The sequence below is a fragment of the Cupressus sempervirens genome, chromosome 10 (assembly GCF_028749045.1).
Source record: "Cupressus sempervirens isolate cs-2001-9-10 chromosome 10, ASM2874904v1, whole genome shotgun sequence".
Taxonomy (NCBI): domain Eukaryota; kingdom Viridiplantae; phylum Streptophyta; class Pinopsida; order Cupressales; family Cupressaceae; genus Cupressus; species Cupressus sempervirens.
This window is the reverse complement of record NC_143127.1, coordinates 502,970,319-502,997,291: the sequence shown is the minus strand read 5'-3', so window position 1 is coordinate 502,997,291 and position 26,973 is coordinate 502,970,319. Positions and strand designations below refer to the sequence as shown.

Here is a 26,973-nt window from a genome sequence, read left to right as displayed (position 1 = left end):
AAGGAGGAGGAGACTTTTGTTTTACTGAAGGGGTCCCTATGATGATAATCATGTTTTCCCTTTGAAGCCTAAGGGTAAAAACATGATGATGGAGTGGTTCTATGATAAGGAAGAGAGTTCTGATTTTTTAGAACAGCCAACTGATAATGAGCAAAAGACACATGAGGGAGCAGGAAATAGTGATGAAGTGATTGATGATTCTAATCTTAACGGGGTATACCTTTCTAGTATGAGAAAGTAAGGAGCATTTAGGCTACGTGGTCTTTTGGCAGAGTGTGCTATTGCTCTTCTTGATACAGGTGCTAATCACAATTTCATTGATTCATGATTGGTCTCTAAGAGGGAAATTAAGACACGGGAGTTTGAGGGCCTTCGAGTGTAGGTGGATGATGGTTACACTCTCAAGTGTAACAAGATTATTTCTAAGCTTCCCATGAAGCTGAATAACTACTCATTTAAGGCAGATTTTAATGTTGCAGACATGGGGAGTACGGAGATGCTTCTTGATATGAGCTGGTTACACACCATAGAGGACATTTATCTCAGCACCTAGAAGATGGAGATGAGGTTAATTAAGGATGGTAAAACTCACATCCTTAAGGCTTTTACGAATTGAAATCTGATGTTGATTTCTTTTAGAAGTATGCTCTATATTGTCAATGCAATTTCACTTTTGAGTTGAAAAAATTATTTTTGCAATATCTTTTATTTGCTGCCATATATTGTCATATCAAGCATTGCAAATATAGCACATTCATTCATCAAAACAAAAATAACACGACAATATTTTTATTTACAAGAATCCTCTTAAAGAGGGTTCTTATTGAAACTTCAAGTTGCGTATAAAGTTATATTTGCATTGTTTCCTACTTTCTATATGTAATGTGTCTGAGTTAAAACAAACATAATTAAAACAAACTTCACCTCAGCAACACGAAGATATTTTGCAAGCCAACTATTTGACAAAATAACAAAAAATAGAAAGGAACGAAAAAATACTCATAGCTAAGGATGTCTTAACAATGATACCATATTTAATGTGATCTTGGAATATGAATATTTAATAAGGTCATGTTATTCCTCAAACTAAGGCACAAGGATAAAAATATTTAATTAATTTAATAAAGTATTAAAGTGACTCTAATAGTGAGTTAAGTGGAAATTTAATAGTCACTTTAATTTCCCCCACGTTCAAAATTAAATTAAAAGAGGTAAAATCAAAAGACATGGGGAAACAAATATCGAGGCAAGCAGGTGGAAAGTCAAGAGTGACTGCAATGAGCTATTAAAGAAGAATGAGGGGTTTATTCAGATATGCTTGGTATTGTTATTTTCTCTTTGAGTTTTCATTTACAAAAATATTGAGGACAGAAACCTTTGGAGATCCTCAATGGTTTTGATGGAAACCCAAATCCATCTTTGGTGTGGATTCCTTTAGGACCCACTATTGCAATTCACGGTTTAGTTCTGCAAAAGTTTCAAGTTTGTGAAGTCTCATTTTGAGACAAATCTGTAAGAGCTTGGAAATTTATTATTTTCTGAAGTGTTTTATTTGTTTTTTGTATTTTAATTTCAATTAATCTTCCATAGATTTATATTATCATCTAGAAATTGAGACATGCTAGAAAGAAAAATTTAGAGAAGATTATCATTAAATAAAGATGACGATTCATTTGGTTAATAAATGGGTGTTTGGATGTCAATGAAAATATAAGTTTGTTAGTTGGATATTAATAATGTGTTGTATGAATTTGGCAGCATTTGCTCATGCCTTCGACTGAAAGTTCATGCACCTTATTATAGTTTGACTTTTCTATTGTTTGGGCAACAAAATAATAATGTGATGTGATGAGCTTGGAGCCTTGTCGAAACTGTTCTGATACAACCTATGATTGACCAAGAGACTTTGCTAGACACATAAGGAAAAGAGGAGTTCTGATGGAATCTAAACATCCTCTCCACTGGTTGCTTTCTTTTTTTATAAGCCATGAGAGGGAACCCAAAGGATCATTTGACTATGAAAGCCAACAAGGCGAATTGCTGAAGAGAGGAACAGGTCTTCTGCATAGCTGTTACTTCATATTGGCACGATTTAATTTTGAGAGTGAAGATTTGTCCTGTATGTGGTGATACAAACTAAAATACTGAAGTTTGTTGGTTTGCATAGGTTTTCCTTCATCTGGTCTCCATGTCTCATTTTGAGTGTGGGAACATGGGATGTCAACACTCTTCATTTGAATTGATGGTATTAAGGTTTTGGACTATTGTTTGTACAAGATGCAGAACTTGAGTAGTTTTTCAAACTGGGAGTTCACTTTCCTACTGAGCGTGGCTTATCTCTGTGCGATAGTTCGTGTAGAAGACTTCAATTGGATATACTCATTGCCTTGCCAAAAATAAAATGCTCCAGGTACTTAAAGATCAGAAGTTGGAACCTTCTCAGTAAAACAGAATATCTACCAGAAACTTAACAACTCAGAGCCATTTCATTATCATTCATGACATTCCACAGAGACTATCAAAGGTGTGGGATGGTCAGGCCTCAAATTGGATAGGGGTTTTGACAAATCACTTCTTATCAGACCATTACACTTATATGAGCAGTTTTAAAACTATTTCAGAGGGTCAAAGATCAGAATTAATTGAAAGAGCTTGAAGACTGCTGCATTGATTTCTGAGCATTGAAAACTCTAGTATGCAGTGCTATATGCCACTAAAGAGTATGAGAGCAAAGCTATGGTTATACCAATGATGTATTTATGATTTGTGCCGCTACCACACAACTTTCTGTTTGCTTCTATGAGTACTCTCAGAAGTGTACAAGTGAATGGTGGTAAGAAAGTAAAATACACTTCATCCAGATTTCAAATTTATTCTGATTAAATCTCAGGACTCTAGTCAAGTTCAATTTTAATCATATCAACATATCAAATGCATGGTAATGAATGAACCTTGAATTTGGAGTTGTCTAAATCTTGGCATTTCTTAATCTACAATATATTGGAGCACAAATATATAGATAAAATGATTAGACCTTCCAATACAAATAACATTACAAAGATCATTCTATAGATGCAAACATACTGTTTCACAAAATAATCACAGTCAAAAGAGTAAATTTTCAAGTGCAAAATGGGTAGGTTGTTACGATAAACTTAATTGTTAGTCATGTTCATATATAATTAAACCTAATTGCTGTCCATATGGTTTTCTAAATGCATGTAATATTTATGCATCATATATCCAATGACTTCCATAGGCATCTAACTTTTGGGGGCTTTTGAAACAAAAATTTCTTAGTTCCTTAGTATCAGTCCTTAGGAGATGGCCTGGTAGAGTTGGGTATATGTTTCATTAATGAACATTTTACTCACATGACTTCGCTCAGATGCAATTCAGTTGTTAAAAAATCATTAAGTTAATTTTCTCATTTATTTTGATTATTTTCTTTCCCTGAGAGTTCTTGTTCTCTATTTCTCTGATTCATCATATATGTGATACTTTTATTATGGTATGTGTAGTGGTCACCGTATTGGTACAGCAGAGGTAGAATCTGTTCTTGTTTCACATGTACACTGTGCTGAAGCAGCTGTGGTTGGGGTAGAGGATGAGGTACTATAATTAATTAAGTATACCTATTTTAATGTTCTCGAAATGTCCCTTTTATTGACATTAATAAGATGTATGTGTATGTGTGTATTAATAATTGTTCATATTTACAGGTTAAAGGTCAGAGCATTTATGCTTTTGTGACATTGGTTGAAGGCGTTCAACCTAGTGATGAGCTTTACAAAAGCCTCAAATTAACTGTTCGAAATCAGGTATTGTATTTTTCGAAATTGATATTTATTTCAAACTTAATGTTTTCTGATAACTATTGAGAAACTATACCTCTAAATAAAATGCATCACAAGGGAAACATCCACATTTTAGCACACGTACGTGTCTTCATTTATTGGCATAGGCTGTCTGATGCTATATTCTTTGGAAACTAGTATATTTGAAAAATATCAATAGTATATTTCGATTGAAATGATTGGTTTAATATTCAAAGTATAGATGGGCTTTTCAATAAAAAAATGTATAGATGGACTATGGTACTCAATCGAAAGAAAAGCCTCACAACGTATAAAATATGGTTTGTTAAAATGATTACAACTTGTATATATTGACATTTTAATTTGCAATGTCCATGTTTCAGTGTGATATAAAACGGATAACTATGTACAGTAAAATCGTTCTTCAAATTTCTAGTTGACCTTTGAAATACACCACCATATCTTCAGTAATCAATGTTTCTCGTCTCTCAGACAAAATCATAGTAAAAGGCTTATCCATTACCACCTATATAAGTTGACTCTCTGAATTATTATCTTTTTATAGGCATTTGTTTATTTAGTTTATTTACTTCCCTCGTAGTCAGCTATATGGTTTGACACAGTTGTATTATACATTGTTTATTTACCTTTTACCTGTGATCCAAGCTTAGATGTGACTAACAGATTTATACTATTTGTCTGCTTAGAAGATCCACCATGCATATTACACTTCATTAGGAGTGACCTAATCATGTAAATATAAGTTTATTAAATCATGATCACAAGGAGTTCAAACTTAGAATTTTTATATATTGCATTCTCATTTCTATTGCCATTCACACCTTGACAGTACTAGGACATAATAATAACACCAACAATATGGTTAACACTAATAAAAATGCTTGTTTGTGTTCATGCCAAAAGTTGTTTCTTAATATTATAATACAAACTCCAATCCTTGGGAAAGTGTTTGTTTTTAGATAAACAAGAATTGATAGATAAATGACTCTTCAAGTCATCTATATTGGATTTAGGTTGTATAAGTACAAGGGGATGAGTATGGGTATCATGTTATTGTATAGCCTATAAATATCTTTCCGCCTACCATAGGCTTATAAGCTGCATAAATGCATGAGAACAACTATGGATATCATGCTATAATTTAAAAATGTTTCCACATACCAAAGGAGAGTATTTCTAGTTTCTACAGAATTTGATCATTGTGAAGAGTGATGACACAACTCACAATCAAGTTGGGCTGAACACCTGCAAATTATGGCTCTAACGAGTTGTTTATTTACACTGTTGTAGAAAAACAAGTCCAAGTTCTGAGAATGAAGTCCATATCACCTCTCTAAGATCTAAATTATCCTCATTCCCAATGTTATACGAAGAGTATTGAATTTAACTAAATGATTTGTCAACAGATTGTTTGGTTACAAAATCCACCCAAAATATTTGTAAACTTTTGTAATGTCCCCTTTTGGGACATTAGAAATATTGAAGTCTTATTTTATATAATATTAAAATTGACTCTGAGACATAGTCTCAAAATATTAAAAGGTCAATTTAATGTTATAAAAAGGACAAAGGGTCAAGGAGGAATAAGACAAATTATCAGAGAGAAATTGAAGAGTCACAAGGGAATAGGACGAAGACCAGAGGGGAGTCAAAGAGTCTTAGTTTGTGTATTAAAAGGGGAAAGAGGCTCATTGCTGGTCATGCTTGATTTATTATTCTGATTTTCAGTTCTCTCTTGTGAGAGTCATTCAGAATGCTTTAGCCTTCAGCTAGTGTGAGGACGTAGCCCCTCGTACAAGCGGGCAGTGGACGCAAACCCATTGTCTATGGAGATATCATTTGTGGTGTCTCGTTTGTGCTTACAGGTTCTTCTCTTGTATTCAAATCTGACTGTAAAATCTGTGTATAAGATTGAATTGTGGTTAGCTGGTTATTGTATTGTTGTTGTATAATACAGTAACTTTTTAGAAATTATCTAGAAGTTGTTGGTTGTTATATTACTGTTGTATAAGGCAATAACGTTGTTTAAGGGATTATAAGAGTTTTTTTGTTTTATCTCACCGGTTTGTAATCCATGGTTGTATGTTCGACATTTTGAATGTTATTGTGAAATAACGGGTTATATACTTGTGGAGAATTTTCTGGTTTTATTATAGCATTGAATTCCTTTTGCCTAAATCTGAGTTGAATGTTATATCCAAGAAGAAGTTAGTCGAATTTCTATTGGGGTTTCTGCTGGATTCTATTGTTCCGAAATACATTTGCAATATTTTATTTCTGATCATATTGTTAAAGGAGATACTACAGTGGTATCAAAGCTTCGAACCTGCCAACCTGTGAGGTTAAGAAATAAATATAGAAGCTCCGAGTTGAGTAAGATTTCACCAAACAGAAAAATTTATAGAGCCGATATTCCTGTTGAGAATTACATCAGATTCAGTTAATTGTCAGTAGTGGTGCACGGTTTTCTATGAAATAACTAGAAAGCAATATGGTATCCTTTGGTGATTTACAGCTGATAGTAGAGCATAAGCAGTTGTAGTAAGAGGTTTCCTGAATCGAATCTTATTCAGGATAGGTAATAAGGAAAAGCATGTTAGTATCAGTATAAATCTCCGTGAATTCGGCATATAGACAGGATACCAAGTAGTTTTTGATCTGGATGAGACATTGGTATGTGCATACGAATCTTCAAGTTTGCCCTCCGTTATCCATAATAAAGCTGAACAAGCAGGAATCAGATAGTTCAAGCTTCAACGTGTTTCTGTAGAAAATGAAGATGAAGTAAACCATGTGATTGTCTATGAACAACCTGGCCTGCAGGAATTCTATTAGAGGTCAATGAGTTTGCAGAACTTTTCCTATTCACCACTAGTCTTGAAGGTTATGCTAGACCCCTTGATTGACAAGAAAACAAGATTACTGCTCGACTTTATCAACTTGCAACAGTTACCACCTTCCCCTATTACCTTAAAGATTCAACATGTATATTGAGATTCAACAATCTGGGAGTTGATCCTAGAAAATATCAAGACCATAAAGGTGTGTGACCCATGCTAATACCAATTAACCGCAGACAATAGGACTGGCTCCATGCATTGTTTTCAGTTGATGCGGGTCTAAAGACTCACATCCTAACACCAATGATATCGGCGGTAGAGAGTTTTACGCCCTCTAGCAATGGGAAGATGATAGAGCTAATGGAAGGAATTTAACGAAGGAACTTTTTCTAGCAGACGAAGAGACTTACAACATCCCAACTCAACAAGAGAAACAAACAGTATCGTAAGCCATTACAAATGGTCGATTGGAGTATTGGAGTATTGTAACAATGAGGGTGTTTTCTTTAAAGTACTTGTATTCCATCATGTGGAAGGTTTTGGGGTAGAAGTAATTGCATGAGGAAGACCACAAGACATTTCATCCCACAACAGGTTTCTCTAGTTAGTATGTTGACAGCTTTTGAAGGAGTTTTGGAGGAGCGTGCGGTAGCCAGAGACCAGTAAGGAGCTAGAGGTCATACCTATGGTTGAGCATAAGAAACATTGCAATGACCAGTCAATAGTTTTGAAACTACCATATGGAGGATGGAGTATTCCCTTGAAAATAATTGGGCGGAAACATTGATTTGTGGTATTTCTTGCAGCACTCGGTAATGAGTGGACACGAAAGGGCGAACATGTTAACTCGTCTCGGGAAGGCAGAGCTTAGTTTCACATACTGTTACAAATAAGCCGGGTGACGGCTATGTGCCTAGTAGGTGCTATAATTAGAAAATTGAAACTATGAATTAGTGGTAATGGCATAGTACTTTATTCAGAGGAAGAATTTCTAAATCGTCTTCACGCCACACATTCACGGGAAGACATTCATTCGGCATTACAACAATGAGACGATGAGTAATAGAGTTCTTGATAGTTGGCATTCAAAGGGATGGTGGCCAACTTAACAGGAAAATTTGTGTCTGGCATATATGATATTCGCTTACCTGGTAAGGTGGCAATAGTACATTCTGTTTGGATGGTGATCGCGGTGATGTGATGTATATCATTCATCCTGACACTTCCCCAAGCACTTTGGATGATGAGTTTTCAGTAAAGATATTTTACTGAGTGAGTTCTAAGCTGGTGTTTCTATAACCGATGATGCTTTTAGGAGGCGGAATGATCCAGCCTCTATTGCATACTAGAAACTAAGATCTTTAAGAAGATGGAGTCTTTCCTGACTTTGTAAGAAACTCACGGGCAAGGAGGTGGACAAGCCACAAGACATTTGGCGTGGAAATTGAGAAGTAGTTTCAGGCAAAGACAAATTACTCAAAGGGCATTGGAAGTAGCTATTGTTCGTTGTAGCTAATTGTTATATTATTAATTTTAAGGCTGAAAATTATGAGCAGTACTATTGCCTTAACAATACTTGGGAAGAGTGAAAGTCTGCAAGAAGGCTGTTAACAGTGCTAGCACCTTTGCATACAATGAGTTCCTCTGAGATAAGCCATCCTAATCTTTGTACTTGGTTGAATTGAATAGTAATAATAGAAGTCAAATTGTTTGAGATAATTTCGGAGTTTGAGTAGAAGGATAGAGAGTAAAGTGCAGCAAAGGACTTATGTCTATCTAAAAATGGATGGTGGTGTTGCTGAATCAATCTAGTGACGTTGTGCGTCCACCAACTGTCGGTAGCATTATTTGATCAAATCAAAAGTTTTGGGTTGGAGTTGAATTTGGAATTGAAAAATAAAGAATTTGAATAAAATCAAGAAAGGTACTATGAAACTACAAGAGCAATTAGGCCAGAATTCTGAATCAGTTATAAAAACTGAAATACTCGACATTTATGGAAAGTATAAAGAACTTCCTACCCAAATTCAAAATGATTTATCATTGAATGATTACTTGAATTTTCATTTGGAACAACAAAATAAGACTGATATGGCAAAAGGAAATATTTGGAATTGATCTAGGATCTTGCAATGGTCCAGGGTAAAAATGAGTACGAAGAATTTCTAGAAAATCATGATAAAAAAATAGAGGTTCTTGAAAAAGAAGAGCAGTCAACTACCATTGTTTTACAGTCTTCTAGCAACCATGTAGAAGATGTTACACAGGGTGCAAGTTTTTATGTTGATGAATTAGAGGTTAGTGTTGACAAACGGGTTGATGAGGATAGTTGCACACGAGGTAATAGTAGGTTAGGGTATTGGTGTGATGAACCCTATTTTTTCTACACCCATGATAGGAATGTAGAGGAACAATCCAAGATAACACTGCCATACGATGAACCACTTCAGCAGAACAACAATGACATGCATACCATAAAGAATCAGTTGAAGGTTAGTAATTACATGGTTGTGGCATCGCTGGTCCGTTATGACAACACTCACAAAAGGGCTGAAGATCTCTACTGGATGGCTCAAAAGGGAGTAGAAGCAGGTTGGCTTGTTGCTGAATTGCAGGTGATCAAAACAACTCTTGAGACTATAAAATCAGATTATTTATATTTGCTTTCTGATAGGGATAACATTCTTAAGGTTGCTGAAATTCATATGGATCAATTGGATAAAGAAAGTAATGAGATTATGGAGCTCAAAAGGGAGCTTAAGGATACTCATGAGGCATTAGATGATGCTCGATTTTCTCTTCAGAAAGTAGAAAATCAGATCAGGGTCACGAATCACTTTCGGGAACATGAGGGTAAGGTGAGGCAAGAGTTTTTAGAAGAAGTCATTGTTGAGCTTGATAGCATTCAGAAAACTTATGAATTGAATAGTTGTCCAAAGAGACCAAGTACTAAAGTTTCGGATCATATTCAGCTTATCAATAACCCCGTGTTTGAAGTAGATGGTGATTGGACTTCCGATAATCCTCTTTTTGTGATAAACGGGGACTCTTCTTTGGATTATCTTGATGAAGATGATTTTGATTTCAAGATATGAAATCCTGGTAGTATTCCAAGCAATGAATATGGGTCACCGGATGGAAGTGGTGAATTGATTACAGTTATGCATCATAGGATCAGACCACATTGGTTTCCTATTTTCGCACCATACAGGAGTTGGTTGGATTATTTACATCATACTTTGGATAGTTTTTTGTGTAGTTTTGAGGAGAGTCATGTGTTGATCATAGGGAATGCTCTTTTAGCTGCATTCTTATCCATAGTACCTATTTACCCAGAGGTTATCTAGATTGAGGATGACAGTATGGTACTTGATGCGCCCAAGGTGTTACTTTCAGTTTTTGAGTGGCTTGTGTATTTTTTCATCTATTTTGGTCAAGTTGTCACCATCTACTGGGTTATACATAGTTCACTGATACATTTCTATCTTATCATATCGGCTCGTTACAAGGTCTGGGATCTAGGTGTTGATCATATGTATTTATGGCTTGTTGAGGACCTTGTTGTGATTCTATTCAGTTTGAGGTTGGATTTAGTGGTATTAGTGGTGATCAAAGTTATTCAATTTACAGGTGTTGAGTTTTTTCAGAGAGTTATATGGGGTCTAGGGATCCGGTTGAGAGATAGATGGTAGAGAGACATCTGGCTTCGTAGTGTGGCTGAAATTGTTTTCAGTTTGGACTACAAGCCTGCCTGCAGGCTTGTATGGGATCCTGGTAGTGATTGCTTGATGGCAGGCAATTTTAAGGAGGGAAGATTTGTAATGTCCCCTTTTGGGACATTAGAAATATTGAAGTCTTATTTTATATAATATTAAAATTGACTCTAAGACATAGACTCAAAATATTAAAAAGTCAATTTAATGTTATAAAAAGGATAAAGGGTCAAGGAGGAATAAGACGAATTATCAGAGAGAAGTTGAAGAGTCACAAGGGAATAGGATAGAGGCTAGAGGGGAGTCGAAGAGTCTTAGTTTGTGTATTAAAAGGGGAAAGAGGTTAATTGTTGGTCATGCTTGATTTATTATTTTGATTTTCAGTTCTCTCTTGTGAGAGTCATTCAGAAAGCTTTAGCTTTCAGCTAGTGTGAGGACGTAGGCTCTTCGTGTAGGCAGGCAATGGATGCAAACCCATTGTCCATGGAGATATCATTTGAGGTGTCTCGTTTGTGCATACAAGTTCTTCTCTTGTTTTCCAATTCGACTGTAAAATCTGTGTATAAGATAGGATTGTGGTTAGTTGGTTATTGTATTGTTGTTGTATAATACAATAACGTTTTAGAAATTATCTAGAAGTTGTTGGTTGTTATATTTTTGTTGTATAAGGAAATAACGTTGTTTAAGGGATTATAAGAGTTTACTGGTTTTATCTTACCGGTTTGTAATCCATGGCTGTATGTTCGACATTTTGGATGTTATTGTGAAATAACGGGTTGTATACTTGTGGAGAACTTTCTGGTTTTATTATAGCATTGTATTCCTTTTGCCTAAATCTGAGTCGAATGTTATATCCAAGAAGAAGTTAGTCAAATTTCTATTGGGGTTTTTGTTGGATTCCATTTTTTCCGAAATACATCTGCAATTTTTTAGTTCTGATCATATTGTTGAAGGAGATATTTAGCAAATATCCAATTAGGGATACTACAACTTTCTTATTACTTGAAATGTCCCTTCAACCTGATTTCTTAAGGGTAAGCATAGGCATAGTTTGATCCACAGTTATAGGACTTAGACTTGGCTTAGACTCGGAAAAGCTGATTTTTGGACTTGATACCCAAACTCAACAAAGACTAGGAATTGAAAAACCTAAGGAATTCATATATATTTTTGGATTACAATATTCTCATCAAATATAAGCTACTATGAACACTTACACAAGTTTACATTGATCGCATAAGTATAAATGCAAGTTTTAGGCTTTAGCTGAAGGAAATAAGTTAAATAACACTTTAGAAATCCAAATAATGTCAAATGCCTATAACATTATTGGAATATGAAATCCTCGACATTAAAAGTTCAAAACAAATATTAAAATAAAAGGCAAGAGTCTAAGGCTTAGAGGAGCCTATATCACTCGATCACCCAACCCTCTTATGTGTGCCTATGATAAGTTTTGGATGATGTTGCAGCCATGATATCTTTCCATGTCTCAGGACCAGTCTCACTGACATCCAAATCCTCATCCAAATCATCCTCTCTATCCTCGAGTGGTCTTCTCGTGCTCTACCCTCTTCTTCCATTTCTATTATCACTGCCTCTCAATTCACCTAATCAACCCATGCCAAGTCATCATGCAATAACCCCAACCGGTTATAACTTCAACAAATACCAAATTCTTTAATAATTTTGTCGTTTGACATTTTGTCAAACACTTTGGACACAGGGAATATAACGCTCATCTGAATGTTGATTGTTCCTAAATGCCAAACTAAAAGAGATATGCTTGCAAACTCCAAATGACTAACAATGGCAATGCAAATTTTTTTTAATGTATTTTATTGGAACATATAAACATTGGTTACAAATGAGAAAATGTGCATCTTCAACAATGAGACTTAAGACAATGCATGCTATGATTTAAATGATATTCTAATTCCCTTTGACAACTCTTGAAATGAAATTCTGATATAAATAAGTCTACAACTGATTTTTTTAAAAAAAACCCTACTAATGCCCTAAATATCTTCTTTCAAACAATGCAAAATGTAATAGATAGAAACCTGGAATTGCTCAAAAAATCTAAATTTTACTGTAGCAAGTCAATGTAGCAAATCAGTACTATAATAATATCCGACTTATTTTCTCAATCTCACTCCACAAATCTGGCCCTAGGCCACCAATTTGGCACAATGAAAAGACTGATTTTTCTTCTCCAACAGCTGCAACCCTTCAGAAGATATTTCACCACCTCAGTTATGGAAATCAATAGGAGTGTTTGTTCCGAACAATCAGTGTAGCAACTACAAAAACCCATGGCTCCACAAGTTATCAGGTAGAGTAAATAAAAACACATTTGATGATCAACAATGAGGCTGCCCTCCCTATTTATTCTTCTCCTCCAATACATGGACCTCCTTCTAGAACAAATAAAATAATATTTAATTCCTCCTTCTAGAATATTCTTTTAATTTATTTAATCAACTTTAGTGACTTTTAATTAAATCAATTAAATATAAAGGCACCTTTTAATTTTAATTTATTTAATGACTTTATAAGAAATTAAGTTAATCAATTTCTCCTGATTCCTTCACTTAGCCTTCGGAGACATTACAGTAAAGGCTAAGAACTCCATTAAGAGGATAAAAAGATGGGGACATTACAGTCCGCTCCTCTTGAAATTGCTTGTCCCCAAGCAATCTCAATTCTGGATGCTACAAAATTTCTTAACTCTCCCAAATGGCATCCACTACAAGCAGGTCCTTCCTCTTCACCAAGTACTCCTTGATAGTGTGTCTCCTAGAATTCCTCTCCCTGAACTCAATGATAGCCTCTGGTACCAAAACCAATTTCCTCTCATCGTCCAAGGGTGAAAGCACTGTAGAAGGAACAATTTGGTGTCCTAATGCCTTTTTGAGATGTGACACATGAAAAACATTATGGACTTTGCTCTCTGCCGACAAATCCAACTCGTAAGCCATCTTTGCAGCTCCCTTGATCACCCTAAAAGGCCCATAATAACGTGGCTTAAGTTTTTCGACACCACTCTTTTTGAGAGTGGACTGGCAGTAAGGCTGCAGCATCAAATATACCATATCGCCTACCTCAAAAGTCCGCGCATTCCTCTTTTGATCAGCATACTACTTCCGTTGATTTTGTGCCTTAGTGATATTATCCTTAAGAGCCTTTACAATGTCCTAGCTCTCCTGTAATAAGTTTCTAGCACTAGGCACTCTACTATTGGATAGCATCAAATCCATGAAACTGGGTGCCTCATATCCATATAATGCCACGAATGGTGACATTTGGATAGACATGTAATAAGTGGAATTATAACAATATTCACATAAATATATCCACTTAACCCAAGCCTTCTATTGCCCTACTATGTAATTCCAGAGGTATCCCTCCACCCATTTGTTCACTATCTCTGTCTAACCATCTGTTTGGGGCTGGTAGCTAGTACTCGGAGTGAGCTCTATCCCACACAGTCTGAACAACTGCTGCCAGAAGTGACTCATAAACTTGTTGTCCTTGTCACTGATGATGCTCCAAGGTAAGCCATGCAACCTGAATACCTCTCTGAAGAATAAATCTGCCACCTGTGTAGTAGTGATTGGGAAGAAGTGGGCAAACTTCGTAAGCCGATCAACAACATATATACAATCTCTCCCCTGGGCTCTTGGTAGTCCTGTAATGAAGTCCATGGACAAACACTCTCACTTCCTGTTAGGAATCAGAAGTGGCTGAAGTAACTTGGCTGGGTAAGAGTGCTCCTATTTATTCTGTTGGCAAGTAGGACACTCTCTAAAATACTGCAACACCTCAGCTTTGAGACCTTTCGAAGAAAAATGTTCACAAATCTATCGTAGGTTTTGTAAAACCTTGGATGTCCTGCCATAGGTGGGTCATGATAAACTCTCAACACCATACTCCTCACCTCTGACCCTAGCACCAAATAAATGCGCCCTTTGTAAATGATGAGCTCATTCCCAAGGGTGAAATCACTCACTATTTTGGATCAATCCATCTATGAATCTCGATGCCCATGTATCCCTTGCATATTTTGCAAAGATCAAATGTTTCCAATCCTCTTGTATATATGTCATCAAGCTCAAGTGGGGTCTTCGTGACAAGGCATCTGCTACTGCATTCTGTGTCCCCTTGAAATATGTAATATCAAAGTCATATGCCTATAATTTACTTACCCATTTCTGTTCCCTATCATTAAGATCTCGCTACCCTAGCAAATGTTTCAAGCTATTGTGGTCGGTTTTTATGTTGAATTTGCTACCCATTAAATACTGCCTGAATTTGGCCAAAGCATGCATTATTGCCAACATTTCTTTATCATAAATGTTGAAGCTCCTCTTAGGCCCCCTAAGCTTCCTACTCTCATAAGCAATTGGATGCTTGTCTTGCATAAGAACCACTCCAACACCTTCACCATATGCATCACAATGCAACTGAAAAGGTTTGCTAAAATTTGGTAGTGCTAACACTGGACAAGAAGTCATCAACTACTTGAATTTATCAAAACACTCTTGTGCCTCAAGAGTCCATAAGAAAACCCCCTTTCTCATCAAGTCCGCCAAGGGTGTTGCATGCCTGGAATATCCACTAACAAACCTCTTGTTAAACCCACACAACCCCAAAAATCCTCTCAACTGTGTCAGGTTCACTAGAGTAGGCCACTCAATAATAGCACAAATCTTTTCAGGATCCATGTGTACTCCCTAAGCATTGATAATGTGACCCAAATATAATAACTCTGATAATCCTAAATCACATTTGGACTCCTTTGCATACAAGGACTCACTGCTCAGAATGCTCAACATAGTGTCTAAGTGTCACACATGCTCATCCCATGTCCTACTAAACACTAGGATGTCATCAAAGAAGACTAGCACAAATTTCCTCAACTGAGGCTAAAAGACCTTGTTCATTGTGGACTGAAAAGTAGCTAGAGCATTAGTTAGCCCAAATGGCATAACTACAAACTGAAAATGGTCACAATGACACTTGAATGTCGTCTTCTCTATATCCTACTCTCTGACTCAGATCTAATTGTAGCTTGTTCTCAAATCAATTTTGGAGAAGAAACATGCTTCATGTAGCTCATCTAATAAATCATCAATCTGTGGGATGAGATACCTGTTCTTGATAGTCTTCTTGTTCAAGACCTTGTAATCTATGCACATCCTAAGAGTATCATCCTTCTTCACCAAAGCCATAGAAGAAGTGAAATGAGACTTACTTGGTCTAATGTGCCCCATAGCAAGTAGTTCTTTGATGGTTTTCTCAATCTCATCCTTCAATCTCTTTGGATGCCTATAGGGTGTGATCATGATGGATTTAGTACCCTCCTCTAACTCAATAATATGCTCAATACCTCTATCTAGAGGTCTACCTGGTGGTATTTCATTGAAAATCTTGTAGTGCTTGATTCTTAATTCTTGTATATTTGGGTGATATTCTTGTTTTTGCTGCCCCTGTGATGGCATTAAAGTGCAAAGAGCTGCCCACTCAACTTGGTCATGTCTCAACAAGCTCTGCATGCGTTCGCAAGACATCATCCTAAACCCATTGTCACGAATGGCCTTAAGTATATGGGTCTTCCCAGTTGACTGAAACTTCATCTCCATATCTCTCAAATTGAGAGTGAACTCCCCTATATCATGTAACCAAGTCATACCCAAACCAAATCTGTATCACCCATGTTAACCACATAAAAAATTTGCTTTGAGATCAAAATTATTGATCTTTAGGGGCAAACTTGTAAACTTCCTGTCACATTTGAGGATGTAGCCATCAGCTATCCTCACTCTCAAACTTTCAAATTGCTCTATCTGTATTCCACACCTCTCAATCAACTTGGAATCAATAAAATTGTGAGTAGCACCTGTATCAAGCAAAGTAATAACTCACTGACCAGCCAATACCCCTCTCATCCTGAATGATCCCTCTTGTTGTGCACTATTGAGACGGGCCTCCTTAAGTCTACCCTCAATCTTCTCATCGCCTGTAGCCATTTTTTGTAGCTTTTCATCATTTGTGCCTTCTTTTTCTTCAATTGATTCCGCATTTTCAGATTGCTGATCCAACATTTCAGAATCAAAATCACCCTGTTTGCTTTCCCCTTTGGCCTCAAAGGACAGCCATGGTTCATGTCATAGAGTCCTTTGCAATAAAAATAGAGTTTTTTCTTCCTTTGATCATTGAATGTTTCTCTATCCAAAGAAGCAAATGATTTATCTTTATTTTCAGCCTTCATTTTATTCCTCTTAGGTTTCTTGAAGAATGGTTTGTCTTTACTAGATGATGCACCCTTTGACTGAAAATTATTTATTGGGGCTACTTGTTCCATACTTCTAGCCTTCTTGATCGCTTTTTGCAAATTGAATGGATCAAAGGCTTTTACCCAACCCTTCAGTGGTTTGGATAATCCCTCAGTCAACAGAACAACCAATCTCCTATATGATATATTTGGCACCATAACGGATAGCCTCTAAAAGTCACTAATGAAATAATCCAATCCACCTGTCTATCTCAACTATGCGAACTCCCCGGAGTAGACTTTTGGATCCTTCTTATCAAACATCTCTACCAACCAGTCCACGAAGTCCTGATATGAAGTCACTTGGTTATGCTAAAGGGTAACCATCTCATGATACCACCAATCATGTGCAACTCCCTCTAAATGTCATGTGGCATATTTTATTGCCTCTACTTCTTTCATAGTTCTCAGTGCTAAGAAGGTATCAAGCTTGTGAATCCAAGCTTGTGCTATCATTCTGCTACTCCCATCAAATTTAGTCAAGGGAAGCTTCCCTGTATCACGTTTTAATTCATTATCCTTGCCACGAGGTCTCCTATTATGTCTGACTGCAAGGTAGTGTTGTCCTTTTTGGTTCACAAACCTCTCAAAAGTCATTCTCTCCCACACCTATGGTGCCAATAATTCCCATTCATCATTAGCAGCCATAAGGATATCTACAAATGTCCCATCCTCAGCTTCCTCTGTTAGCTCTTGTATTGGTTCCTCTCTAACAAAGGTAGGAAATGTGGGCTTGCTTCTTGTTTAGGAAAGAGTTCTATGAGCTCTAGGTGATCCCACTACACTCTTGTTATCCCCTTGTTCCTTATTCCGTCTGTCCTCTGGGTTCATGCGCTCAACTGTGGTGGTAAGTGCCTGCAAAGCCTGAGCCATCCGCACTTGTCCTGTAACCATTGCTCTAAAAAAATTCTCTTGTTTTCTAATCCTCATTCCTATTGTCTCTTGGTGGGCTACCCGCTTGCCTGTCACCCATGGTGTCTGGTTGCCTGTCAAATTCTTGTTCCCTATCAAACAAAGTTATCCTGTGAGTGTAAAATTTGTGAGAGCCAACCCTAGGTGGCTGCATGTGATTGTTAAACCCTCATGATGGCAGAATTTAACTCTGATACCAATGTAATAACCCCAACCGGTTATAACTTCAACAAATACCAAATTCTTTAATAATTTCGTCAAACACTTTGGACACAAGGAATATAACTCCGATCTGAATGTTGATTGTTCCTAAATGCCAAACTAAAAGAGATATGCTTGCAAACTCCAAATGATTGACAATGGCGATTCAATTGTTTTAAAAAAAAAAAATTGTATTTTATTGCAACATATAAACATTGGTTACAAATGAGAAAATGTGCATCTTCAACAATGAGACTTAAGGCAATGCATGCTATGATTTAAATGATATTCTAATTCCCTTTGACAACTCTTGAAATGAAATTCTGATATAAATCAGTCTACGACAAATTTTTAAAATAACCCTATCAATGCCCTAAATATCATTTGTCAAACAATGCAAAATGTAATAGATAGAAACCTGGAATTGCTCCAAAAATCTGAATTTTACTGTAGTGAGTAACTGTAGCAGCGCTAGTATAGCAACATTACTGTAGCAATATCCAACTTACTCCTTCAATCTCACTCCACAAATCTAGCCCTAGGCCACCAATTTGGCACAATGAAAAGACCGATTTGTCTTCTCCAATAGCTGCAATCCTTCGGAAGATATTCCACCACCTCAGTTTTGCAAATCAATGGAAGTGTTTATTTCCAATGATCTTTGTAGCAACTGTAGAAACCCTTAGCTCCACAAGTTATCAAGTAGAGTAAATGGCAACACATTTGATGATCAACAATGAGGCTGCCCTCCCTATTTATTCTTTTCCTCCAATAGATGGACCTCCTTCTAGAAGAAATAAAATAATATTTAATTTCTCCTAGAAGATTCTTTTAATTTATTTAATCAACTTTAGTGACTTTTAATTAAATTAATTAAATATAAAGTCACCTTTTAATTTTAATTTATTTAATGACTATAAAAAATTAATTTAATCAATTTCCTCTTATTGCTTCACTTAGCCTTCAGAGAATGTAAAGGCTAAGTACTCCATTAAGAGGCTAAAAAGATGGGGACATTACACATCATTTGAAAATAGGATCATCAATCTCATTGTTTTAGTCTAACCATGGATCAATCTTCTTTGAAGTGATAGGAGATGTGTTAGTGCTCAATATTTGTCTATGGTGGAGGAAAAGGTTGTAATGAAAAGACCCAAGATCATTCAACCATTGTACTGTCAATTTGCTGCATTTTTCAAAGTGTATGTGTTCAAACATACTCCAATTGTACTCATCACTCGAAACACTACATGGATGACTCAATGTACAAAGTTCAATCCTTTGTATATTTGGCACCTTAGCACCAAACATCTCCTACCATGCATCTAATGTGAGAAAAAATAAACATAAATTCTATTCTATAAATTTGAGATTATAAACATAAATTTTAATAGGTAGAAAAGTTGAGTATTTAATTTTTAAATTATAACTTGAATATTTTTTTGGCTAGTATTGTTTGTATCTAATTTTTGCTTTCATATTTCTTGTGCAAAGAAGTCTCCTTGCGCATTCCTAAACATCTCCAGCTTACAAGCCACATGTGCTCCTATTTATTAATCAAGTGGCATTCACTTAACAAATTGGTAGAGCCCACTCAACACTTTGTCGTTGGCCTTGAAATATGGGTGAAATTGGAACACTAGATTAAGGTAGTAGGAACTTGCAAATATAGGATTGTGAAGCTAAAGGTGTCATTGTCAACAATGATCTCCCATAAGGGACAATACCTAGCCTTATTACTCGAATAAATAGATCTAATGGCTTGCTTCATTCTATCCATGACTTGATATATGTAGCCCTTTGTGAGCTTATATCCATCAACAAGTTGTAGGAGAATAACTAGAGGCTCTATGAACTACAATCCTTGTGAAAACTGAATTGTCAATCTATAATTTTTAATTTTTACTTTTAACAATGAACATAAACAAGTGTGAACAAAAATAACAAAATGAAATGGAAATCAGAACCAAAATATAATGAAAAGTTACCATCACAATCTCCTTAGCCAGTTACCAAAAACTATGCTCATCAAGAACACAATCAATTGCCTCAACCTATGCAGTGGTCTTTTAATATGATAACGTGGACCACAATTCACTACAAACATGCATCTAAAACAAGGCTTGGACTGAAGCAATAATTACAATGTGATAAAACTGGTTGCAAATCGGGTAATTCTTAGACATGCCAACTCTTTCTTATTTGTGATATTCCTTTGAAGGTTCAAGGCCCAAGTATAATTATATTTGTATTTACAAATATTTCTTGCATTCTCTACACATTCTGATCCTTGAAAGTCTTCCAAGATCCTTCGATATGAGGTCAAGACAATGTGTAGCACAAAACAAGGTGGGTGCCTCTCAATAAGAAGTCTACCTCCAAAAATATAATATTTTGCATTATATGTGACTGTTGGTACCATATTCTCCTCATCCACCTTGTCCAAAACTTCCTCCAAGGCCTCATAATTTATTCAAGGCTTAATTAAAAGATCTATTATATTTTTTTGCTTTATATGTGGCTATTTTTAAATTATGCCTTGAACTAAATCACTATAGTTAAACAGGTGCAACTAGTTGATGAGGAGATAAGAAAATGTAGCAATGTTCTACTTTTATTGGTCCAACCAGTAGACATTATGGTAAAACCCTTCCTCCTCCATACCTCACACTTCTTGGCAATCGTGGCTTTGATAGTAGCCACCTTTTATCCCAAAACATGACCTTTTGTCTCCTTGACATTAGGCGATTTGAATCTTGCACCACAAACATAAATGACATTATCATATTTTGCTAATAAGGAGACCTAGAAAAAATAAATAAAACAATAACTATAAATTTCTAACTAATAATTCAAATATTCAATGTGGCATACTATTTTTAAAAAGTCAATAGACTGAAATCAAACTAAATATTTTAAAATGAAAATAATAACAAATACATTGCTGCATGCAATGGAATGGTGTTGCAGAACTTGAAATCTCCAATTGCACTTTTTCCAAGATCACGCTTCTACTTATTGCAACTCATGCTCTGAAGTGATGGTCAAGGGTTTGGAGTCGTGTGTAGCAAAATATGAATCTAATGGGGATTGTTGTTACAAATTTGAGGCCTAATAGTCACAATCATACTAATACTATCACTACTTGCATTTCCAGGAAATGGAGGAATTGAAGGACCCTCTTTACCAATGTTTTCCCTTTCTTTCTCTTTGATTTTAAAAAAATTATTTATTTTCTTTAAAGGCCTCTACTTGAAATTGTGCTTTGTGTATGATATCAAGAGGTGCTAATTCACATGGTTTGACATCATGGCATGGTATTTGTGCAAGGTGATACTCCAACTGGCTGGCACCTCCCCCGTTATATTTCATCTTGCAATGAGCACATATAACTTCAGATTTTTTGATTTGGGGATGTGGGTTTCCAAGCCTTTCCCTTTTGACCAGGCCTGAGGTATTGATAGACTAAGGCATGATTCTTCAAATTTTGGATCGAGGTGTAAATGAATGCCGAGCTGAAATAAGTTATAAAGGAAAGTCAAAATTCGAACTTCCTAATCAAATTAAAAAGAAAAAGAAAACTAAGAATAGTTAGGGTTTCTAGTCAAAGAATTAAGGGAAAAAATAGCTAGGGTTTGATTATTGGATGCCTATTGTTTCCATCAATATAAAATGAAACAAAATGAAAACAAATGCAAAATAAAATGGAAATATCAAAGTAAAGAATGAAAAAACTTTAGAAATATATAGCGCACCTCTTTAAATTTGCTCCAAAAGTGAAGAAATGCACTTTCAAATTAGTAGTCCTTCTCCAAATCCTCTAAATGCATGAAAGAAGCAACAAACTTGTCCAAATGATTGGCAATCATTATCTACTCTTCAATTAGTTTTTGGTATTTTCTTCTAAGCCTCAACATTTTTTTCTCAGATGCCTCTTTCTCTCCTTATAACATTGCATTTATAAGGTTGAGAAGGACATACAAACAAGTATTAGGCGAGTGAAAGAAGCTCTAAATTATTATTTTTACCCTTTTCAATGTTCCTACTACAATAGAATCTAAGTCATGAATCAGCAAGTTTTTTGAGTCTAGAGGACTTGGTGAATCTGCTTAGACCTAGCCACACTAGGAAGGTCTGAGTCCAGAGCTCCAAGGAATCAAGTGAATCCAGTTGGCTTGGGAATCTTCTAGTCTAGGCATGTCTAGAGGGGTCCTAGAACCTTGGTTAGATCGATGCATAGTAGATGGATATCAAATATTTTAGGAAAATATATAAAAGAATCCAACACCTATTGCCAATTGAAATATCTATTTAATGCTAATTATGCCTCTTACAACCTATGGAAAAGCAGAGATAGCCAAGGAACATAATTACATTTCTCAAATTCAATAACATTATAGGAGTTCAAAGGCTACCTTTTCAAGAAAGTATTTTGAGCCATTAGGATAAATGATCACCAGATTGTTGTAACACCCTATCTAATGAAGCAATGTAAAGCCTCATACTACAAAACAAGGTACTCCACATGTAGTAGATATGCTTATCATGATAGTAATTATCTGTCTCAAAATGCTTTTCCTATCCCAAATCCCAAGAAATAGATTTTATTCCAAGCATTATATCTTTGCCTATCTCACTCAGGTTTTATAGCCTTCCATATATACAATGGATTTGAGCTGCATGCCTCAATATGCATAGTTCGACTTGCTTGGTAGTTTTGAATATTCCCTACTTAAAGTTTGGTGTTCAAATGCCTTATATGCAAGTGGGTTTCTTTCTTTCCCTCTTACAAAAACTTGGGTTATTTGTTTTGTGGATAATCCTACTCTACCCAACAGTCTTCTTTCTTGATTGGCAGAAGTTATTTGTGTACTGTATAATCAGAGATGATAAGTGTAATCTCTGACATATTTTCTCCAAATTATTTACCCTTCCCAAACTCAAATGAATAAATATGCTATTAAATGCTATAGACAAATTGTAGAATTAATAACAACTCTTTGAGGGCGATGATGCAGATTTAAACTAGATATATGCAGACCTGATTTTCTTTGATATAATGAAAATATTGAATAACAGGTTATAAGAAATTCCATATACAACTTTAGACCTTGAAGTGATATTTGACTAGGTATTGTTGTAACAATGATAAATTCACCAGTTTACACCTAGAAACAACATATATTTTCCTCATGTCTACCCAAGAATGTTAACTACAATCTATGTGATTCCCACATGCCTGAAAAAGAGTAGCAAAGTTCATGTCCTCAAGAGACTTATATCACTTACTCAAATATCCAATTGCATATCCTAGTAGAATAGCCACAACTAGCTTCGCTAAGCTTCACTTCAATGCCGAACCTATAAGATCCCCTTCCAGTATTTGTCCTTACATACTCAATAAGCCCCAAGGAATTTTGTTAAACACTTCACTTACATGGATTGCCCTAAAATTTCTGATTTTTCTTGCACTGAATCACCTTATAAAATACAAACACTATGTATTGTAATTTTATCAAATACATGTTATGCTTAGTCACAAAATACTCATTTCTCCTTGAAGGTATTTGCAAGTGCCAAGAACATTACTTCATCTTGCTGTGATATAACATGTGGGCAAAATATATAAAAAGTCTTAAAACACTTCTACACGAGGCATAGGAATTATAACAAACACTTTGTAATGCCCCCTTTTCTAGCCATTTATATCTGACATGTCATTAGCCTTTTCCATCATGATCTTGTGGGCTAACTAGGTCTTGTTAGGCATCAACATGAGTTTGACACATGCTTTTTCCCGTTCAAGTCGATCAGAGCCGAGATAGCAAGGGTGTTCTAATACTTACTATTTATAGTAAGTTAGTTGAGTTTGTATTTCCAAGTTTGCAGTATTGACCTTGGAGCGTCTTGCTGACAGCTTTCTGGCAAGCTATTATGCATGGCTTTCCGAGTTTGACAAGATATTTATTTTAATGTTTGAAGATTAACTTGTTTTCATAAAGTGACTTCAAAAAATTTAAAAAGTGGGAATTAATAAGTCACTTTAGCTTATAAAGTTATATTATTCTCTCAAGGGAGAAAAAGACAATTACAAAGGAAAGAGAATTAAAATGCAAAGAGAGACAAGGGAATATGAAGTCTCATCATATTTTACTTAAAAGGAGAGGAGGGAGCTCATTTTCAACATGCTTGGATATTCATTTGGTTTTGAGATTTCTCTTGGAGGAAGCTCCAACTTCTATTTAGAATCCGAGGATGCAAACCCTCAAGTTCTTCTTGGTGGATTGGACATAGCCTCGATTAATCGTTGTGGTGAATTCACGACGAAGTTCATAGTTGCATTTCAAGTTATCCAATTTGACTGTTATCACTGTTTTTACAATTGGATTGTTATTGCTGAATATTATAATACAATAACATTTTGACTAATTTCTATGAGTATTTACTGGTTTATATTGTTGGTCTTCATTGGATAATTTATATTCTTATATTGCAAAAATCTTTGTGGTAAAATTGGGGAGAATATCTAGGCAGGATATTATGGTGTTATCAGACTTGGTTTTCCTGCCAACCTGTGAGAAATTTATTAAAGAAAAATTTATAGAATTTTTTTATCAAAATTATCACTGATTAAATTCAAAATATTGATAGAAAATAAAGGTTATTTTATTTAGAGCACAAGAAGGTAGAGGTTGCATTATATCTCTATAACAGAGCGGATATATTAAAGATCAGGGTCACTACAAAAATAATTTTGTGCCACTATTTCTCTATAATGGCAATTGATTTTTGGTATGGCTAAAATATTTCTTTTGTAGAGCCCATTTTTATTTCCAAGACTATATTAGTTAAAGATTGCCAAAGAAATATTTGTGCCATGAATTTCATTTAGGCCTTATCATACATGTTAAAGTCTACATCATACATGTTAAAGTCTACATTCTATAGCGAAGTGTCGTGAATATTTTGTGCCTACAAAATATGTTGAGATCTTCCGACTTTGGAAAATTTAATGTTGAAGGTAATAAAGGATGATTTTTTCTAAGGTTGTAGCCTGGAATGTTTTTTTCATATCTCATCAGACTATCCAAACTATATGCTACAGAAAATATGAAATGTTTGTGGAAACGGCGAACAAGTAGGAAGCGCATGCAATGCCTAGAGAAGTTCTATGGGCATTGATTATAAGGGAACACTCATAAGCAAATAGTTTTATTATTTTGTTTATATCAAGCTAATTATAATTATCAGTTGATTAATGTGGAGGGAAATATTTTATTGACGTCTGTTAATATATCTCAGCGATATTTAGGTCTAAAGAATTAATATCTCACGAATGACCGTAAATAAGAAAAGTTTGATTAATATCACAAGTGCTAAGGATTAAATAGGGTTGGGACCCCAAAATGTTTTAATAGTATTCTTGGCTTGAACTCATTTGGTGAGTGAGCATTAACTTTTCCGAGTGGAGATTATATTAAGCAACGCAAGACAGTTATATGGTGCAGAATATTATTTTATCGGGCCTTGCTAAAGTTTCAAGTTTGCCAATTATTAGAAGTCAAGTCCTTGGCAAAACATTATAATTCAAAGGCAATAATTTTGTGGCAATATTCTGAAAATGGTGGGTAGAGCTTTCTTTGATAGGCATTTTCTATTGTGAGAATGAGATATGCTTCTACCATTCATGCTCCCCTAAACACAATAGATAGAAATATTTGTATCTTAGAGGAGCAAGTCTACCGATATTCTGACTATATCATGAAGTCTGCCAATATGAGGCATTAATTTCATCGATATCAGTCTACTGTAAATGTCTGTGCAGTCTAGAAAGATTAACGCTCGACATTCTAGAGTAGGAAAAAAAGGAGCAGTGGTCTCATGGAGGAAGAAGATGTGCATGCTGACCTCATCGGGTGTATAGTTGAGTAGATGGTGAATTCACTAGTACCTTGCTGCGTATAGCTCATGCAATTGTTTACAACAACTCTCAATATCATCAAGCTCATCAATCTGTAGACCTCATCAAAGCAAACAGGAAGCCTGGAACCTTTATCACAGGCTTGTGGAATCTTGAATTACCAGGTCACAATGACCTGTTGCATAGATACAATCCATAGCAACAACATAAAATCCTTTCCAACGGTATAGAAATTGATATGTGGGTTGAGGTATCATTACATGTCTGCTGCGATTATCAGGTGGGAAATATGGAAGACAATACCTATTTGGCACACAAAACACTAGGTTATGAGCAAAGTTTACTATGTCAGGTTGTTTGGTGAACTATTAATTAATGTTTGAACAAGACTTAAGCACTTGGGAGCATTATATTATGATGTCATTGATTATTCAAGACGAGATAATCAATTAGCAAATAACAACATGAAATAGGGCGTGGTGTTATTTGCGCTCACAAGCATCTTAGGTCAATTATATGTCCCTGATGAATATTTACTTCTCTTAAAGGTTGTGTTTCAGATTTAAGAGTTAACAGCATTACTGGAGGTGCCAATACAACAACTTTTGGCATCTTGGAAGAATGGCTATCTTAGAATATGACTTCATGAGGAAATAGTCTAGTTTAACACGAGGACTCACACCCCCTTCCAAACCTTGAAGTACTCATCCCCGAGACATCCCTACACCGAGTACTTGAGTAACCAAGTACCCCCACTTCTGCCATTCTACAACCATACCACCAGTGAGATGGGTACTTGAATTTCTATTTGAATGTTTTTATTGGGTATGTAATATGTTAATATGTTGAATGTTCAATCGGTTTTAGTTTATGTTTCAATTTTGCTATGTTCAAGTATTTTAAATTGGTATTTCCTACTAAAAAATCATTTCTTAACTAGCATTTCAAGTTTTATATGTATATTATACAACACCCCTCCCTACCCTATCCTTCCCTTGTCACTGTCCCGTGGTCGTCCCCCCGCCATACCGTAAATGACGCCCATTTTCCCTGCATCCTAGAAACTCATCCTGACATACCCCACTACTAGTGTTACACTGGGAAATACGAATAACTTCTGCCATAACCAGGACCCACTGTTATTTTGTCTAGTGGAATTGTTATTTTGAATGTTTTTTTTTACTTCCCAAGCAAAGACTTGGGACTGTTT

The 26,973-nt window shown here is 35.6% G+C and overlaps 1 protein-coding gene across 3 annotated transcripts in view; it reads left to right on the top strand.

Moving 5' to 3' along the window:
* The window catches only part of LOC149534867 (acetyl-coenzyme A synthetase, chloroplastic/glyoxysomal-like), a 302,385-nt gene that overhangs the window by 249,657 nt on the left and 25,755 nt on the right, over positions 1 to 26,973 (top strand). For all 3 annotated transcript variants that reach the window (XR_016357318.1, XR_016357317.1, XM_089805521.1), the window contains exons 16-17: positions 3,522 to 3,612; positions 3,723 to 3,821. Coding sequence is in view for 1 of the 3 variants with exons in the window: in XM_089805521.1 (XP_089661647.1) it covers positions 3,522 to 3,612; positions 3,723 to 3,821 (190 nt within the window). In the remaining 2 variants the exon portion in view is untranslated. The remainder of the gene's footprint in view (positions 1 to 3,521; positions 3,613 to 3,722; positions 3,822 to 26,973) is intronic.